The sequence below is a fragment of the Pleurodeles waltl genome, chromosome 3_1 (genome assembly GCF_031143425.1).
Source record: "Pleurodeles waltl isolate 20211129_DDA chromosome 3_1, aPleWal1.hap1.20221129, whole genome shotgun sequence".
In the NCBI taxonomy this organism is placed as follows: Eukaryota; Metazoa; Chordata; class Amphibia; order Caudata; family Salamandridae; genus Pleurodeles; species Pleurodeles waltl.
This window is the reverse complement of record NC_090440.1, coordinates 1,220,644,480-1,220,665,237: the sequence shown is the minus strand read 5'-3', so window position 1 is coordinate 1,220,665,237 and position 20,758 is coordinate 1,220,644,480. Positions and strand designations below refer to the sequence as shown.

General features: G+C 45.5%; 1 protein-coding gene across 2 annotated transcripts in view; it reads right to left on the bottom strand.

The window, feature by feature from the left end:
• SLC37A2 (solute carrier family 37 member 2) overlaps positions 1–20,758 on the bottom strand; it is a 1,507,897-nt gene that overhangs the window by 472,440 nt on the left and 1,014,699 nt on the right. For both annotated transcript variants that reach the window (XM_069224551.1, XM_069224550.1), the window contains exon 11: positions 18,907–18,969. In XM_069224551.1, coding sequence (XP_069080652.1) covers positions 18,907–18,969 — 63 coding nt within the window. The remainder of the gene's footprint in view (positions 1–18,906; positions 18,970–20,758) is intronic.

Below are 20,758 nucleotides of genomic sequence, written 5' to 3'. Positions count from 1 at the left end.
TTGCAAACCTCAACATTTGGCTAAAAAAACACATGTCCCTCACATTTCTGTGGCAGAAAGTTCTGGAATCTGAGAGGAGCTACAAATTTCCTTCCACCCAGCGTTCCCCCAGGTCTCCCGATAAAAATGATACCTCACTTGCGTGGGTAGGCCTAGCGCCGGCGATAGGAAACACCCCAAAGCGCAACGTGGACACATCCTAAATTTTGGAAAAAAACAGAGGTGTTTTTTGCGAAGTGCCTACATGTAGATTTTGGCCTCTAGCTCAGCCGGCACCTAGGGAAACCTACCAAACCTGTGCATTTCTGAAAACTAGAGACCTAGGGGAATCCAAGGAGGGGTGACTTGCGGGGCTCGGACCAGGTTCTGTTACCCAGAATCCTTTGCAAACCTCAAAATTTGGCTAAAAAAACACATGTCCCTCACATTTCTGTGGCAGAAAGTTCTGGAATCTGAGAGGAGCTACAAATTTCCTTCCACCCAGCGTTCCCCCAAGTCTCCCGATAAAAATGATACCTCACTTGCATGGGTAGGCCTAGCGCCGGCGACAGGAAACACCCCAAAGCGCAACGTGGACACATCCTAAATTTTGGGAAAAAACAGAGGTGTTTTTTGCGAAGTGCCTACCTGTAGATTTTGGCCTCTAGCTCAGCCGGCACCTAGGGAAACCTACCAAACCTGTGCATTTCTGAAAACTAGAGACCTAGGGGAATCCAAGGAGGGGTGACTTGCGGGGCTCGGACCAGGTTCTGTTACCCAGAATCCTTTGCAAACCTCAAAATTTGGCTAAAAAAACACATGTCCCTCACATTTCTGTGGCAGAAAGTTCTGGAATCTGAGAGGAGCTACAAATTTCCTTCCACCCAGCGTTCCCCCAAGTCTCCTGATAAAAATGATACCTCACTTGCGTGGGTAGGCCTAGCGCCGGCGACAGGAAACACCCCAAAGCGCAACGTGGACACATCCTAAATTTTGGAAAAAAACAGAGGTGTTTTTTGCGAAGTGCCTACCTGTAGATTTTGGCCTCTAGCTCAGCCGGCACCTAGGGAAACCTACCAAACCTGTGCATTTCTGAAAACTAGAGACCTAGGGGAATCCAAGGAGGGGTGACTTGCGGGGCTCAGACCAGGTTCTGTTACCCAGAATCCTTTGCAAACCTCAAAATTTGGCTAAAAATACACGTTACTCACATTTCTGTGGCAGAAAGTTCTGGAATCTGAGAGGAGCCACGAATTTCCTTCTACCCAGCGTTCCCCCAAGTCTCCCGATAAAAATGATACCTCACTTGTGTGGGTAGGACTAGCGCCCACGAAAGGAAAGGGCCCAAAACACAACGTGGACACATCACATTTTTTTATAAAAAGCAGTGCCTACCTGTGGATTTTGGCCTGTAGCTCAGCCGACACCTGAGGAAACCTAGCAAACCAGTGCATTTTTGAAAACTAGAAACCCAGGGGAATCCAAGATGGGGTGACTTGCGGGGCTCTGACCAGGTTATGTTACCCAGAATCCTTTGCAAACATCAAAATTTGGCCCAAAAAACACTTTTTCCTCTCATTTCGGTGACAGAAAGTTCTGGAATCTGAGAGGAGCCACAAATTTCCTTCCACCCAGCGTTCCCCTAAGTCTCTCGATAAAAATGGTACATCACTTCTGTGGGTAGGCCTAGCGCCCACAAAAGGAAATGGCCCAAAACACAACGTGGACACAACATATTTTTTCACAGAAAACAGAGGTGTTTTTTGCAAGGTGCCTACCTGTGGTGTTTGGCCTGTAGCTCAGCTGGCCCCAGGGGGGGGGGGGGGGGGGGGGGCAGAAATGCCCTAAAATAAATTTGCCCCCCCCAACCCCCACCCTCCCCCGCCGGGAGCGACCCTTGCCTACGGGGTCGCTCCCCCTGCGTGACATTGGCACCAAAAAACAAATCCCCGGTGCCTAGTGGTTTCTGCCCCCTTGGGGGCAGGTTGACCTAAACTCAGCCAATCTGCCCCCAAGGGGGGCAGAAATGGCCTAAATACAATTTGTCCCCCAGGGGAGCGACTTTTGCCTGATGGGTTGCTCCCCATCTCTAAAAAAAAAAACAAAGAAAAAAAAGAAAAATTCCCCTGGCGCCTAGAGGTTTCTGCCCCCACCCCCCCGGGGGGGCAGAAATGGCCTAAAATAAATTTGCCACCCCAACACCCACCCCCCCCGCGGGAGCGACCCTTGCCTACGGGGTCGCTCCCCCTGCGTGACATTGGCGCCAAAAAACAAATCCCCGGTGCCTAGTGGTTTCTGCCCCCTTGGGGGCAGATTGACCTAAAATTGGCCAATCTGCCCCCAGGGGGGCAGAAATGGTCTAAATACAATTTGCCCCCCCCAGGGGAGCGACCCTTGCCTGATGGGTCGCTCCCCATCTCTAAAAAAAGAAACAACAACAAAAAAAAAAACACAAAAAAAAATTTGCCCTGGCGCCTAGAGTGTTCTGCCCCCCCCCCCCCCCCGGGGGCAGTGCGGCCTAATAATAGGCCGATCTGTCCCCCGGGGGGGCAGAAATGGCCTAAAATAAATTTGCCCCCCCAACCCCCACCCCCCCCCGGGAGCGACCCTTGCCTACGGGGTCGCTCCCCCTGCGTGACATTGGCGCCAAAAAACAAATCCCCGGTGCCTAGTGGTTTCTGCCCCCTTGGGGGCAGATTGACCTAAAATTGGCCAATCTGCCCCCAGGGGGGCAGAAATGGTCTAAATACAATTTGCCCCCCCAGGGGAGCGACCCTTGCCTGATGGGTCGCTCCCCATCTCTAAAAAAAGAAACAACAAAAAAAAAAAACACAAAAAAAAAATTGCCCTGGCGCCTAGAGTGTTCTGCCCCCCCCCCCCCGGGGGCAGTTCGGCCTAATAATAGGCCGATCTGTCCCCCGGGGGGGCAGAAATGGCCTAAAATAAATTTGCCCACCCAACCCCCCCCCCCCCCCCCGGGAGCGACCCTTGCCTACGGGGTCGCTCCCCCTGCGTGACATTGGCGCCAAAAAACAAATCCCCGGTGCCTAGTGGTTTCTGCCCCCTTGGGGGCAGATTGACCTAAAATTGGCCAATCTGCCCCCAGGGGGGCAGAAATGGTCTAAATACAATTTGCCCCCCCCCAGGGGAGCGACCCTTGCCTGATGGGTCGCTCCCCATCTCTAAAAAAAGAAACAAAAAAAAACACAAAAAAAAAAAATTGCCCTGGCGTCTAGAGGGTTCTGCCCCCCCTGGGGGCAGTTCGGCCTAATAATAGGCCGATCTGTCCCCCGGGGGGGCAGAAATGGCCTAAAATAAATTTGCCCCCCCAACCCCCACCCCCCCCCGGGAGCGACCCTTGCCTACGGGGTCGCTCCCCCTGCGTGACATTGGCGCCAAAAAACAAATCCCCGGTGCCTAGTGGTTTCTGCCCCCTTGGGGGCAGATTGACCTAAAATCGGCCAATCTGCCCCCAGGGGGGCAGAAATGGTCTAAATACAATTTGCCCCCCAGGGGAGCGACCCTTGCCTGATGGGTCGCTCCCCATCTCTAAAAAAAAAAGAAAGAACAAAAAAAAAAAAACACAAAAAAAAAATTTGCCCTGGCGCCTAGAGGTTTCTTCCCCCCCTGGGGGCAGAAATGGCCTAAAATAAATTGCCCTCCCCCCCAGGGAGCGACCCTTGCCTAAGGGGTCGCTCCCTTTGCGTGAAATTCACGCAAAGAAAAAACTCCCTGGTGTCTAGTGGTTTCTATCCCCCTTGGGGGCAGATAGGCCTCATCAAAATAGGCCAATCTGCCCCCAAGGGGGGCAGAAATGGGCAAAATATAATTTTCCCCCAAGGGGAGCGACCCTTGCCTAAGGGGTCGCTCCCCACCAAAAAAAAAAAAAAGGAAAAAAAATAAAAATAAATGGTCCCTGGTGCCTAGAGGTTTCTGCCCCCCCTGGGGGCAGATCGGCCTAATAGTAGGCCGATCTGCCCCCAGGGGGGGGCAGAAAAGGCCTTCCCGAAAATATGCCCCCCCTGGGAGCGACCCTTGCCCAAGGGGTCGCTCCCTTTTGTCAATAACAATAAAAAAAAAAAAAAATCCCTGGTGTCTAGTGGTTTCTACCCCCCTTGGGGGCAGATTGGCCTCATCAAAATAGGCCAATCTGCCCCCAAGGGGGGCAGAAAAAGCCAAAATATAATTTCCCCCCAAGGGGAGCGACCCTTGCCTAAGGGGTCGCTCCCCACCTCAATAAAAAAAAATGAAACAAAAAAAAAAAAAATGGTCCCTGGTGCCTAGAGGTTTCTGCACCCCCTGGGGGCAGATCGGCCTAATAAGGCCGATCTGCCCCCAGGGGGGGCAGAAAAGGCCTTTTAAAAAAAATGCCCCCCCTGGGAGCGACCCTTGCCCAAGGGGTCGCTCCCTTTTGTCAATTTCAAAGAAAAAAAAAAAAATCCCTGGTGTCTAGTGGGGTTTCAAAAGCCGGATTGCAAGCAATCCGGCTTTTGAAACCCTCGGAGGGACTTCAAAGGGAAGGAAATACTTTTCCTTCCCTTTGAAGCCCCTCCGGGCCTCCCAAGTGATTGAAAAAGAAATGCTTTTGCATTTCTTTTTCAACGAGGGAGGCCCCTGTGACACATCAGCGCGCGCGCGCTGACGTCACAGGGGGGGGTGGGGGGGTCGGGGGTGGAAGGGGAAGGTCTTCCCCTTCCATCCCCGACTTGGGGGGGGAAGGGGGGTGCACGGGGGCGCGCTAGCGCGCCCCCAAGTTCCCCTGTGCCATGGACGAGATGATCTCGTCCAAGGCACAGGGGAACTGTAGCCTTGGACGAGATGATCTCGTCCAAGGCACAGAAGCGGTTAAACATATGTGATGCAGTAGACCGCAACAGCCTCACCACAAAGATGCTGTCAAGAGTCCCCTTGTAGGAGACTGGCCTGGTTTGTAGTGGGTACCTTAGGTACTTACACCTTATACCAGGTCCAGTCATCCCTTATTAGTGAAATATAGTAGTGTTCTAGCAGCTTAGGCTGGTAGAGGTAGCTATAGCACAGCAGCTTAGGCTGAACTAGGAGACATGCAAAGCTCATGCAATACCACTTATAGTTACACAGTACTTATACACAAGTAAAGACAATACTCAGTGTTACCAAAAATAAAGGTATTTATTTGGGTGACAGTACCAAAAATATCTGAGAGACAACACTCCTTCTGGAGGTACGTATTATAAACAATATATACACTAAACACCAAAATTAGGCAAGTAAATAGTCATAGAACAATGCAAACAATAGGAAATGCTATAGAATGCAATGGGAGAAAATAGGTCTAGGGGCAACACAAACCATATACTAAGAAGGTGGAATGGGAATCACAAATTTTCCCTTAGACAAGCGTTGTGTGTGCAGAATCGCTGGGAGAGTAAGAATACCGTAAAGGTAAGTAAATTACCCCACCACAGAGTCCAGAAAAGCAGGAGTAAAGTACTGCAAGTTTCCTTTGGACACACTACACCTCGTGATTGGGATTTTGCAGCAACCAACAAAGTCTGCAAAGAACAACTGCTGGATTCCTGGACCTGAAGATCTGCAAAGGAAGGGGACCAAGTCCAGAAGTCCAAAGAAGTTCCAGGAAGGAAAGGAGCCCCTGCCAGCCCAGAAGAGGGTGCAAAAGAAGAGTCCCTGGTTAGTTGAAGACTGCAGGAATGCACCCTACGAAGATGCCAGTGGGTTCCTGCATTATGCAAAGGATGTTCCACAACGTGAAGATCGTTGCAGACGTGATTTTGTGTTGAAAATTGCCAACAAGCCTTGGTTACGACAAAAGTGCATTTTGCATCAAAATGGCACTAGATGGACCCAGGAGGGACCTGGGGGCCTCAACTCTGTGTGAGGAGAAAGAGGGGTCTCTCAGCACTTTAGAGAGCCCTTGGGATGCCTGTCAGCACCCCCAGGAGTCCCAGAGCACAGAGACAAAGGAGGTGCAAAACGCAGTTGATGCAGCACAACAAAGGATGGCCCCACGCCGCCGGAGAACAACTCAGCGAGTTGAGCATCGCAGGATGGAGTGCAACTTTCCATATGTCCACGATGCTGTTCATCTGATACTTTTACATAAAGGTATTATCGTGATAGTTTTAATAGCTTCTTTTTAGAAAATATGTTTTGTTTTGTTCGTAATAAATAATCTAATATGGATTTCTAACAAGAAATCTTTTGTTTTTGTTTTGGCCATATTTAATAATGGAGTTTGGATTTTTTGTAAAAAGTCAAGCTAATAAATGGTCTTGGAATTGAACCAAGGAATCAGTTAAAAGTGCGTGTGCAGCTTTAAATATTAGCTGCAGCGAACTATATGAGATTTAATAGAGATTTTGTGCTTTCAGATAAAAAATAAGGGATTATTCTTTTGGTGGTTTCATTCAAGTGGTGTATGCAGAGCTTACTACATAACAGTGCTTAAACCGTATTGTGAATGGGTGATTGAAAAGTCTGACAAGCTTTATCTGGCCTAGAGAATTATATTACTATTTCCTTAGTGGACTCTCTGTGAAAGAATGGTATGTAGAATTTGACTTGGTTATCACCTTCAGTTACATCAGCCACTGTTACGGTTCCGGATTTAAGATTATTTTTGTTCATTGCAGGTTTTGATTTATAAACTAAGGTTAGTTCCAATAAACAAATTAGGGACTATGCATGGATTCTGGGTTTTACTAACTTTTATGTTTCTGGATTTAATTTTATTATTACATTATGGAAAGGTCTGTTTCTTACATGCATGTTTTACTTTCCCTAATATTCCACTTTCCTTCACATGTTAGGGTTGCATGTCTTGGGATAAGATCTTTCAGGTTTCGAATTACACATTATGCACTATGGTGTTCTTATTTGGTGAAGGATATTGGGTTTTACACATTGGAGGATTCCTGGTAATAGAAATGGATTATAACTATAAACTGTATAAGGGGAGATAAATTGTGTATTGTATTGACTGTTGTAATGAATGTTTCCTTCTTGTGATTTATCAGCCTTGAAAAAGTCCGGCAGTGGACGAAACACATGTCGACTGAAGCAGTGCTACAAAGGGGTTTAATTGTACATAGTTTTGCCCTTGTCCAAAAAATGTTTTGGGGTTATTTGAAAATTGTTCGTTCAATACGTTCTTGTATCTGAATCTTGTATTCATGATATATGTGCATTATGTTGTTTTATATGTCTGTAATTTCATTGTATTTTTTGTATGGTTATATTAAACCTTTTTAGTTTTGTATTATTACAAGAGTTTGGTTGTTTAAAAAGAACAATGAACACCCTTGTTTTGCCTTTGGATACACTTTTCCATAAATATGAAATGTATTAATATTTCTTGTTTAGATTTAATTTAATAAGAGTCAATAATGTTCTGGTTGTACTTGGTGTGCTCCGCTATTTTTGTAACCTTATGTATTCACTGGAGTCTGTATGAGATTCCAGTACGCACACTTTGGCAACAGTGTGCATTAGTGTATGAGCACCAAAGCAGTATACCATATGCATATGAAATTGTTGGAATGTGCATTTTTGTGTCAGAGTTGCCAGTTCCTTTGCGGTTTTGGAGTGCTGGGGACCCAGGCCAGGCTGTGCATGAAGCAATTTTGCAAATAGTGTACAGAGGCCTCAGGAGGTGAAGAAAACGCAGTACAAAGGAGTACCATCGCTCTCTGGGAAGGCAAGGTCTTACCTCCTCCAAACTGTGTCAGCAGGACCTCAGCACAGTCTATGTCGATGATGTCCACCCTCTGTGTCCTCAGGAGCACGCTCGTTGCTGTGAGAGGAGTCCAAGGGTACCGGTCGTCGTCTTGGAAGGTGCCTGCTGGAGCAGGGGAGTGACTCTGTCACCCCACTGGAGATTTCTTTGGTGCTTCTGGTGCAGGTTGAAGACAGGGAGCCCCCAGAGCAAGCACACCATGGAAACTGTTGCAGTTGCTGACTTGGATCTGAGGTTGCAGAAGAAAAGTATCCTTTGTTGCAGTTACAGCAGTTTGTGGAGAAGGCTGGGGTTGATCCGAGGTCAGAGGATGGTGAAGTAGTTGCAGAGGATTCCTGAAGGAAACTTGCAAGCAGAATCTGAAGAGAACCCACAGGAGAGACCCTATATAGCCATGAGAGGGGGATTGGCTTCCTTATCAGGTATGGACCTATCAGGAGGGGTCTCTTGACGCCACCTGCTGGCACCGGCCACTCAAGAGTCCTCCAGAGTGCCCCCACACCTTGCAAAGTAAGATGGCTGAAGTCTGGGACACACTGGAGGAGCTCTAGTCACCACCCCTAGGGTGGTGATGGACAGGGGAGTGGTCACTCCCCTTTCCTTTGTCCAGTTTCACACCAGAGCAGGGGACAAGGGGTCCCTGATCCGGTGTAGACTGGCTTACGCAAGGAGGGCACCATCTGTGCCCTTCACAGCATTTCCAGAGGCTGGGGGAGGCTACCTCTCCCCAGCCTATAACACCCATTTCTAAAGGGAGAGGGTGTAACACCCTCTTTGAGGAGATTACTGCCTTCCTGGGACTGGACTGCCCAGACCTCAGAAGGGCAGTACCCTGTCTGTCGGGTGGCAGCAGCGGTAGCTGCAGAGAAAACCCCAGAGAGCTGGTTTGGCAGTACCCTGGGTCCATAGTGGAGCTCCAGGGATGCATGGGATTGGCACCCCAATACCAGATTTGGCATGGGGGGGACACCTCCATGATCTTAGACATGTTACATGGCCATATTCGGAGTTACCATTGTGAAGCTACATATAGGTATTGACCTATATGTAGTGCACGTGTGTAATGGCATCCCCACACTCTCAAAGTCCAGGGAAATGGCCCTGAACTATGTGGGGGCACCTTTGCTAGTGCAAGGGTGCCCTCACACTTAGTAACTTTGCACCTAACCTTCAGCAAGTGAAGGTTAGACATATAGGTGACTTATAGGTTACTTAAGTGCAGTGAAAATGGCTGTGAAATAACGTGAGTTATTTCAAGCAGGCTGCAATGGCAGGCCTGTGCAAGGGTTTGTCTGAGCTCCCTACGAGTGGCAAAAGAAATGCTGCAGCCCATATGGATCTCCTGGAACCCCAATGCACTGGGTACCTAGGTACCATATACTAGTGACTTATAAGGGGAGTCCAGCCAGTGTGCCAATCGAAATTGGTAAATGAAGTCACTAGCCTACAGTGACAAATTTAAAAGCAGAGAGAGCATAAGCACTGAGGTTCTGGTTAGCAGTGACACAGTCAAGCACTATACAGGCACACACATTAGGCCATAAACTATGAACACGGGATCCTGACCAGCAGGATCCCAGTGAGACAGGCAAAAACATACTGACATACAGGTACAAATGGGGGTAACATGCCAAGGAAGATGGTACTTTCCTACACCCCTCTAAAGTAATAATAATCTTTATTGTGTGATTTATAAAAACCATTGCATGGCAAAACAATAAATAATAAAATACTAGAAAAGAGAAGAAAGGAAAGAAGAGAAGAGAAGAAGACAGGATTGTACAAAGCAGACATAGGTTCTGGGTTGTAACGAAGGCATTGTAAGGCCCGAAAGGATGAGGTGAGTGGAGTACTTGAAAGGAAAAATTGCAGAGGTGGCATCCAATCGCATTTAAGTCAATAAGTGGAGGGTAAAATTGTCATATTTAAAATCCATTCAGTTAAAAAGAAACACAGATTAGACATGCGTTTGAAAACGATATGATGAAGTGCAGTAATGATAGTGCAAGAAATGCAAAATAGAAAATAAGAGTTATTGTCACAAAAGTGCCAATGTTGCAGGGGGGGCTTCTGAAAGCGTTAGCCAATTGGTGCAATGGATACAAAGTGGGTAGAGAGAAGCGATAGGTAACAAGGAACAGAGGGCTCACCCTGTACTACCACCTCAGGCCCCTTCTGCCTCGTAAGCCTGGCTTAATTTTTTCTTAAATCTTAAAAAAAAATTGGACCAGAGTCCTAATCAACCTTGTGTCCGATTGCTCAAAACAGGCCATCACTGCCTCCCTGCAGGACCTGAGCCGCGTGCATTCTAGGGTCGCTTTAGGAGCTTGCACTGAACCCCCATTATGGAGGGGCACAGGCAGAGTATGTAAACTATATCTTTCTGACTCTGGGGTATGCCCAGATGTGGGTCCCGGGCTCACTGTGCCACTGGATTCAAGCTAGCCTGGCTGATGAGGGGTGAAACCCCGAAACCGGTCCCAGGATGCTTGTTTCCGGTCCAGGGAGAACCTGGCCTGGCAGTTCGGGCTTGACTGTTCCCATGAGGAACAGGGTCAAGACTGATTTGCATATGGCTGGGTTCAAACTGGGGTGGCATGGTGAGCAAAATAATGGATGGATTAAACCCAGATCTGTGACTGGGGGTGAATGTTTGATTGGTTCCGCATTCCGTCCATCCAGTTACGCTATCCCACAGCGTTTGTGTTTTGCTTTGCTTTTGCCGCCCTAAGTGCGCCGGGTATGCCCAGACGTGGGTCCCGGGCTCACTGTGCCACTTGATTCAAGCTAGCCTGGCTGATGAGGGGTGAAACCCCGAAACCGGTCCCAGGATGCTTGTTTCCAGTCCAGGGAGAACCTGGCCTGGCAGGTCGGGATGGACTGTTCCCATGAGGAACAGGGTCAAGACTGATTTGCATATGGCTGGGTTCAAACTGGGGGGGCATGGTGAGCAAAATAATGGATGGATTAAACCCAGATCTGTGACTGGGGATGAATGTTTGATTGGTTCCGCATTCCGTCCATCCAGTTACGCTATCCCACAGCGTTTGTGTTTTGCTCTGGAGGCATAACCGACAAGGCTCACGCTCCCCCGATCCTTTCCATGCAGGCAGGTGGTTTAAGATCGGCAGTAGACCCAACCTATATTTCATGGATTGGGCCATGGTCCAGTCGTTGAAAGGGTCACTTAGGTACCTCTAGGGCAGTGGTCTCCAAACTTTTTAATGCAGCGTCCCCCCAGTTGGAAAATAAAAATTATTGCCCCCCCCCTTAGAATTTTTCACAATTATTTTATAAAGATGGCAATGTTTGAATTTGTCTAGGCCTATTTAAACATTGCTGTTAACTACTGTTACCTTTTTTTAAATGCAATAACCTGCTTCTGCTTTAAACAAAGGCCTGTTGAATGTATAATGCTTCTTTTGGCCAGAGTCTGGCGCCCCCCCCCCCCGGGACCACTTGAGGCCCCCCTAGGGGGGCCCGCCCCACTGTTTGAAGACCTCTGCTCTAGGGTATCAATGTTGTGTAGCTTTGGAGTGTCATCCAGCCGTGGCATAATCGGGACAGGGAGTCCTTGTCAGCTAGCTGCAAGAGCAGTCGAGAGCTTGCTTTTTTCTCATTTGTGAACTGATGATGGTTTAGGGGAAAATCCCAAGTGTTACTTAGGCCAAGAGTATTATGGGCCTGGAGCAGGTAAGCCCTGGCTGGAGAGTGGGTAACAAGCATAGCAGAACAAAGTCGTTGGACAAACCACACACAGCATCAAAATGGGCAAGAATGACGAAAAACAGAGAAAATTACAGGTAAATAAAAGGGCAGTGTCAGAGAGCTGAGACTTCAACTCAGAGACACGACCAGATACAAACAGCAAGATGAAATTGCTACTAAAGGAAAGCAACTACAAATGGGAAAACAGACTCTTTGACAGAGAGAATCAACCAAATGAAAGAAAGACTGGATAAACACCCCCAAGATTAGATGAGGCTGAAAAGAAATATTTGATCCTGAGCACCCTAAAGTCAGTTAGAATAAAGAATGAAGACTTGGAGAGACATTCCTATCACAGTACAGTTAGTATTATGGACATTGTGGAGGCAACAGACATAGGCAAGTTAGTGCTGTTCGTTGAGTCCTTCTTAACACAACTGTTCAGCAGAGTGGCCTTCCCAAAACTTTTCTATTTGAACAGCGTATAGAACACTGGCAGCCCTTCCAAGACTTGGGGCCATATGTACGAACACATTTTCCCAAAAGACACAGAATGGGTAAAACCCTTTGGTACATCTGGCCCCTGGTCAGCAACTGCAATCAACAAAAAGTAAAACTACTGAACTATTGCATCTGCAATGCTGTGCTCCGCACAGTGGAGGCCCACATAAATTAGCAAAACAGGAGACCCAGAGTTGCAATTTCCTTTTACAAAGAATATGAAAACAAATTAGCCACCCTTTACTACAAATTAAGGAAAAAGCTACTGAAAAGTGGCACCTCCCAAACCGGTAAGAAAAGAAGAAGTCATACCATTATTAAAACAAAGTAAAGAGCCTAAACATAGTACATCATATCAGCTTCTACCATTAATAAACATGTATGCTAAAATGGGAGCAAATAGATTGCAACCCCTGATCCCATATTTAGTTTTGCCTGATCAGGGTGAGCTTATTCACATGACTCCACCCTCTTCAACTTGAGAAAATTCACTGCAATAACATCACATAAATCCCCAGTTTACCAATTTCAGTTATTCTACCAGATGCAGAAAAGGCACTTGACTCCTTGGAGGGGCCATTTATGAAGAGTGTGCTAAGTAGAAGTGGTGTTGCAGTTTGTTAATGAAGTTGATCAAATTACTGTACACAAGCCCATATGCCAAGATCAGGGTCAATGGATTGGAGTCAAAACCTAGAACTATAAGGCAATAATGCTAGGAGGAGGCACATATCAGGGCTCTTTCACCTTTGTTGTTTGTCTAGAGCGGAGCCATTTGCTTGTTTGCTGCGAGAAAAAAATAATGCAGAATATACCTAACGGGGGAGCCCCTAATAGTCTCACTACATACATACTATGTAATACTATATGTTCAAAAGCTGAATGTAAATATTACATCCATAATCTGTGAGGTGGTGCTCTTCAGGGATTACTCTAGACTGCTGGAGTTCTGAAATGTTCCCATTAACGGCAGTGTCTTAGAGAACAACATGTGATTTCCTGCAGGCACGGAAACCGGATGCAATAAAATATCTGGGCATCCTTGTGTGTAGTGATAAAGGAGATATGATATCCAAGTACTAAGGCGAGGAAATACAACAGCTGACCACATGGGTTGACAGATAGATAGTGCTCCAACTGTCCGTGATAGGGAGCATGGTAGTCCTGCCTAGGTTCCTAATAGACGTATATCAATAAGCCAACAATTCTTTACAACTCTTACAACAGTGACAACACGCCACACGATGAAGTGGGAAATACTTACAATCCCCATGAGCGAGGAAGCATGCACAATACACCAGCATGTGGATCCATCCCCATCCACAGCTCAGGAGTTGACAACTGAGAGGTGATTAACTGAAGCCAACTCCATTATGCATATGCTTAGTGCGAGACCATTTAGAAGATACATTATATAACACTCAAAACATTACTCACTGGCCTTGTGGAACCTGGTCTGCATTGCAGGCCTGCAGCAAATGTACTCACTACTTCTCCTCATACAGGAAAACCCAGCACTGCCCCCACCCAAGACATAGGGCCATAAAGATCATAATCACACTTCAGCTCACCACCCTAAGCAACATTTTCCCTAATGGGCTGTTAGAAATGGGGTTTCTAGTTGGCAATCGGTTTGCACCCTGTCCAAGTAGGAACCCTCGTTCTAGTCAGGATAGGGGAGATACCTGCTCAGATAACCCCTGCTAACCCCCTTGGTATCTTGGAACTAGCAGTCAGGCTTATCTCAGAAGCAATGTGCAAAGCATTTGCACATAACACACAGTAACACAGTGAAAACACTACAAAAGGACACCACACCAGTTTTTAAAAAAAATAGCCAATATTTATCTATATAAAACAAGACCAAATATGATAAAATCCCAACATACAGTAATAAAAATATGAATTCTCATAAAAATACAGTTCCTTGAAGTCGATACCTCCACCTGGGGCTATCATGGCATCGTGATCAACAAAACCAACAGTTCAGGCCGGCCGCGGTGTCGCTGGCCAGCTACAGTGCCGGGAAGACCTGCAAACAGTACCTTTGGATTTGCAGGGTGTCGTGATCCTTCCGATGAGATCCAGAGAGCGGCGTCGCTTGCGTGACTGTTTTGGTTTCGGAGTCGGTGCAGGGATTATCGGGCCCTTGAAGTCACATGCATTGCGGATCAAACTTCAGGCTGATGATGTCAGGTGCGCTCGTGTGGATGGCGTCGGGGCTGCGGTGCGAGGTGGGACAATGCGATATGTGGTGCTCACAGGTCACAGTGCAGGCAGTGGCTTGATGACGGCATCCAGTGGCGTCGGTGATGCCAGGGCTGAGGTGTGAAGTGAGGCGGTGCGATGTGTGGGGTCACCAGGTCACGGTGCCGGCAGCGTCGTCGACACAGCTGAAGCACTGTCGTCGGTAGGCCCAAGTCAGTGGTGCGCGCAGGACAGGCTCCGTGCAGCGTCCACGGGTTGCGGTGCAAACAGGAACATCTGTTGACGACACTGGAGTCGATCTTGGCGTCGGTGGACCGGGGCTGCGGTGCGGGACGGTGCTTCGTGTTCCTCACAAGCTGTGTCCACATGCCATGGTGCAAGCAGCGGCACCGGTGTCAGCAGGAGCGGCGTGCGGAGCCCATAGGTCGTGGTGCAAGCAGCCCCTCAGTGAAGACAACCGATGAAAGTGTGGGTGAGACCAGGGTCTCAGTGCGAAGCGGGGCAGTGAGGCTCCGTGCGGCGTTGGCAGGTCACGGTGCATACCAGCAGTATCGTTGATGGCTTTGCAGTGGTTTTTCTCCTTAAACAGCACAAAACAAAAAGTTCCCAGTGCTGTAGGAAGATGAAACTGAGGTCTTTGATATCTTTGAGACTTCCAACATGAGGCAAGCTCTACTCCAAGCCCTTGGAGAACTTTCTCAAGCAGGATACACAGCAAAGTTCCCCCTTTGCTCTCTTTTAAGGCAAAAGCAGCAACTGCAGGCCAATCCAGCAAAGCAACACAGCAAAGGGACAGTACTCCTGCTCTAGCTCTTCTCCTTGGCAGTGGTTCCTATTGAATCCAGAAAGATTATAAAATCCTGGGGTTTTGGGTCCAATACGTATTCCCCTCTTTGCCTTTAAAGTTGCCAAACTTCAAAGCAAAGTCTTAAATGTATGTAAGATCCTTCCTTGTCCAGGGCAGGCCCCAGACACCCACCAGGGGTTTGGAGACTGCATTGTGTGAGGGCAGGTACAGTCCTTTCAGGTGTAAGTAACCACTCCTCCCGCCTCTCTAGCTCAGACGGCTCATCAGGACAAGCTACACTCCAGCTCTCTTTGTGTCACTGTCTAGAGAAGAGGTATAAACAGCCCAACTGTCAAACTGACCGAGAGAGGGAATCCACAAACAGGCAGAGGCACAGAATGGTTTAAGCAAGAAAATGCCTACTTTCTATAAGTGGCATTTTCAAACACAATCTGAAAACTAACTTCACTAAAAGATGTATTTTTTAAATTGTGAGTTTAGAGACCCCAAACTCCACATTTCTACCTGCGCTCAAAGGGAATTTGTGCTTTAAAGTTATTTAAATACACCTCACCATGCCCATTGGGTTACCTAGGGCCCACCTTAGGGGTGCCTTACATGTAAAAAAAGGGAAGGTTTGGGCCTGGCAAGTGGGTACACTTGCAAGGTCGAACTGGCAGTTTAAAAATGCACACACAGATACTGCAGTGGCAGATCTGGGCCATGTTTACAGGGCTACCAATGAGGGGGGCACAACCAGTGCTGCAAGCCCACTATTAGCATTTGATTTACAGGCCCTGGGTACCTCTAGTGCACTTTAGTAGGGACTTACCAGTAAATCAAATATGCCTGTCATGGATAAACCAATCACCAATACAATTTACACAGAGAGCACTTGCACTTTAGCACTGATCAGTAGTGGTAAAGTGCGCAGAGAATAAACCAGCAAAAACAGAGTCCAGTATACCATAAAAACAGGAGGTCAGAAGGCAAAAAGACAGGGGTGACACGCCAAAAAAAGCTGCCAGGTCTAACATGGGCTCTATAAAATCACCAGGCGCCTTAAGAGAAAAGCTGAAGGTACACTATTAGAATTATTGTTGTACTTTAGGCTCCAATATGCAGCAAATGAGAGTTGTCAATGCTTCCTGCAGGCTCCAGGTGAATAGAGGATTCTATTAAAAATGATAGTAAAGCAGAACACAAAATGTTGTTTTAATTTATCTATGTATAAGAAACTGAGAATGAAAAGTTTTCACCGTCAGTCGTTAGGGCCAAATGGGGGACGGGAGGAACAAGCCCTAGATGGGAAAACCTGCTAATATTGCTGCACACAAGTCTGGAACATACCATTTAATAAAGAACATAGATTAATTCAATTTCAGTTTATACATCACTATTACTACGGAGACAAGCAAATAGCGAGGTTCCGTCCAAAATCTCCTAAATGTAAAAGATGTCACATGTCCAACGCACCTGGCTAGGAACTGTGCTGGAGTCAGGTACTTCAAAACGCCTGCAGTAGAACCAGTCACAAAATGCATACAAATATAAAATCAGACTCCCAGGTGTTACATTGCAGATATCTTAAAATGGAACAGGACTCTTACAGCCTTGATCTACAGTGTGGCAGACGGACTACTTTTCCTTATGGTAGGGGAGGATATTAAGTCCAGCACCCTGACGAACAACTGTCTCGCAAATATAGAGGTCACCACTAGTCTAGTTGTGAACTCTGTACCTTGATAGGCAGGAACTGCCATCATGGTAGTTCCTGTCAAGGTTCAAAACGTTTGGTGGATGGCCACCTGCGATTTTGACAGCGATTCACCAAAACTTTACCAAATTTTTATTTTTCAAAAACAAACTCCCAAAAGGAGTTTGTTAAGGAAAAACATTACTAATGACCCCCACACAACGGACGTTTTTTTTCTGGGTGTAGGGCCATTATTTGTATTTTTGTGTTGCTTACTGTCAGGTTTCAGGCAAAAAAAAAAAAAGACATCACACCATCCATCCTAAATAGGACAAGCATTTTAATGCTTTTTCTACACTGACTCATTCCATTTGGCCACCTGTGGAAGCCTTCTGTTGTTGGAGTGTGACCTTTAAAATTAATATTAACACGAAAAGCTCGCAATATAATGTATAATGAAGCTGCATAGAAAATGTGTTAACGTAGAAAATAATGCACACATTTGAAATGTGCCCACGGGGAGTGGCCACCAATGTACATGAAGACTAATTAAACCTATTAATGATAAATTAATAATGTACTAACGTATGGATTTGTATTCGCATATTATAATTAGAGTCCTGTATTGGGGTCTTGTTAAATTAATCACTAGGCCTTAGTTAGCGAGGGTCTGGGCCTAGCTGCCTGGTCTCATACTAAACTGTATTTTTCTAACATGCAATGTGCTGCTTTCTGAAGAACATGAAGCTGTACTTTTCCATAAGCTAGATATGTGTGTGTAGCCGTAGTAAATTCTTTCTCATGGGACCGAATTGTTCAAGGAGACATTCTTTCCCAATGCAACAGTGTAATTCGTAACAGATGCAAGGCTGCCTAGACTAGGAGAAGACAATGGAACTACTGACTGGAGCGTAAAGTGCAACTTTTCTTACCCGACATTCCACCTGATGAAGACGTCAATTACAGGAGTCAATCAACTGCATGAGAACTGTGTTTTGTGGAAAATTATAGTAAAGTGTGTAGATGATTATTGGACAGAAATAAGGATGCACCAAAATTGATCCAATATGGAATTAAGGGCTAGTTCGACTATTTTGATATAACCGCAGGACCCAAGAAGAAATCGGCCATTATTGGGACACTTTTGCCATTATTCTGACATTCTGCCTTAAGCCATACTTTGCCATTTTGAGACTTTGCTGTTTATTCTTCTGATACTTTAACCATCCTCTATCTAAGTCCTTACCTGATACTTACTTCTCCTCCTTATGAGGGAAGAGCCTTATTCTTAGCTATGCCATATTGAGACTTTGCCCTGTCCTATCCTTGCTGATGGTGAATCAACTGATGTCCTGAGGACGAAGACTGATGCTGATTCATTGGAGGGGTAACTATCTGATGAAAATTGTAATTGTCTGTTTGCCTTTTCTTTCTAGGTACCAACTGCTCTTTTGATAGAGACCTTAGTTAGACGTTTTCCAAATTTGTGTTTGCTATATTGTTTTGCATGAAGCCCATACTGCTGATGCTAATTCGAGGTTAGATAAGATGTTCACCAAAATCTGATGCAAATAGACAAATGACTGAATTCTTGCTTTGTTGAATCACATATCATTGCAACTTGCTAAACTGTTTCTTACTAATGACATGTTAATGCTGGTTGTATATGCTCTATACTGTGATTAACTGTGTTCAAATTATTAGTTTGAAGAGTTACTAATGACATTGATTGCTAATGAGATTAACAGAGATGATATTAGATTGTAACAAATAGGGAAATAAATATTCTAACTCTTAACTAAATTGGTGTGGTTATTTATGACTGAGAGGTCATGGTGTGTTTGCTTTATTGATTTGTATTAAATGTTATTGATTACCTAGTTGATTAGTTACTACAAATATTGATTGGGTTATTGAGATATTGATTTTGTGATGCCAGAAAGATACCTTGTACTGGGAAGTCTCCGAACGTGGTCAAAAGGTTCATCTCCCTAGGCGTGTCTCCTTGTAAGTTAACTTATCAAGGTTCTGACGCGTTACCACTTAACGGGGCAAACTGGGAATCCGTTCTCAGAAAGATGGCATTCCTCCCGACCCTAAATAGCTCAGGTGGATCCTCAGTACGCTAGACAGGGCACTGAATCACGTTTGTTATGGGGTACGTCGTCCGACAAAATCTAAAGCTAGCCCTTAATCGTCGAAAACATGAACCAACTTGACATTTATAGTTTTTAATGTTTAGTTCGACTAAAAGATGTATCAATGTGCATTTATTTGCAAGACAAAACTAACCAACAATTCCTCCAGCATCAAATAGAGTGGACATGTCACCAGCCTGTCGTGCATCGAAATGTCCTGCAAGAAAAAAAAACAGAGATGAAAACAATATTGCTTCTCTACAGTAAGGAAACTTCAAACCTCATTGACGAATAAGCGTAATTTATAGCATACACTTTTGTGAATAGTTGTGAATGTCCAATATCTTTGGTTTCATCAAATTCAGTAAAGACCAACAGCGTTTGTGTCAAACTGTTCAATAGCATTAAGTTGCCCTAATGTAGCTTTGGGTACACTTAGTGCAGGGATGTCACAATCATTTTCTCTGCCAGTGAGATCTATATGCTACATTATCTGCATTTTTGCATAGGCAGATTTGCCCCTCCTCTTTTTCCATTCTAGTGACTCTCTTTAAACCTAGAGAGTTCTTTCTATATTTTTTAGCACACTCACTTGAAACGTTTTCCCTTGTACCTATTGGAATTATTGTTCTAGAGGAAGTGGTAGAGGCTGCTCACTAGATTGACTGCAGTTTGCCTGCACTCCGGTCACCCCAGACAAAGAAATACAAATGATTGCCATCTTTTGGCATACCGTCTGTCCCTCACTATTTTGTTCCTGCATGCGATGAGACAGTATGAAATACTTAGCAGTGATGGGACTGCAGGGAGCCGGTTTGGATTTGATCACTGATTATGGTTAGGTTATACGGTTTTAGGTTTGAAACTTCAGTAACTTATAAACTACAACTGAAAGAGAAACAGTTCTCATTACTGTAAATATATAAACACTGATAAACACCTCCACAACTAGAAACTAAAATGCCTTTTGAAGAAAGGAAAGTGAGATAGAATGAGTCATTTTTATTTTTACTAGAAGGGACCAAGATAATACAAATGTGTTATACAAGGTAGCAGCAAGAAAGACTAAGATTATTCTGCTTGAGTTTTGTTGTTTAGGGATGTTACTAAAATATTTTGTGCACTTCAATTAAAGGTGCAGGGTTTAAAACTATGTTTTTGATTTCATCTAAACATTGTAAAGTATCTCAGGCTATTAAAATCATATTTGATCTTTTGGAAGTATCTGAATCTTTCACTAATTGTTGAAATGGCTGGCTCATAAGAATCTTGGCCAATATGTACGATCACATTTACCCAGAGACACAAAAGGGGTAAAAGCCTTTGATATATCAACCCCATCAAGTATTGATAGGAGGATAACTGCCAAACAATCCTGGCTTTAAGCATTCAATGCAAAGTGTAGTGACGGGTACCTATGGAAAGAGTGCTGTGACCATGCACAGAGGATAGTGGTCAAAACATGACAATACATTTCACATACCAACAAAATAGAGTGGCGTAAGGTGTCCCATTTGCAGGAAAGTATCATCTTTCTTGGCATGTTATCCCCAATTTCTACCTGTTTGTCAGTATGTTTTGCTGTCTCACTGGGATCCTGCTTGTCAGGACCCCAGTGCTCATAGTTTGTGGCCTAATGTGTGTGTTGTCAGTAGTGCTTAACTGTGTCACTGAAGATCTGCTAACCAGAACGTCAGTGCTTATGCTCTCTCTGCTTCCAAATTAGTCATTATAGTTTAGTGACTTTATAATCTAATTCCAACTGGCACACTGGACCCCCCTCATAAGTCCCTAGCATATGATACCTAGGCACCCAGGGCACTGGAGTTGCAGGAGATCCTTATGGGCTGCTGCATTTCTTTTGCCACTCTTAAGGAGCTCAGACAAACCTTTCTTCAGGACTGCCACTGCAGCCAGCGTGAAATACCGCACACACTATTTCACAACCATTTCACTGCACTTAAGTAACTTATAAGTCACCTATATGTCTAACCTTCATTTACTGA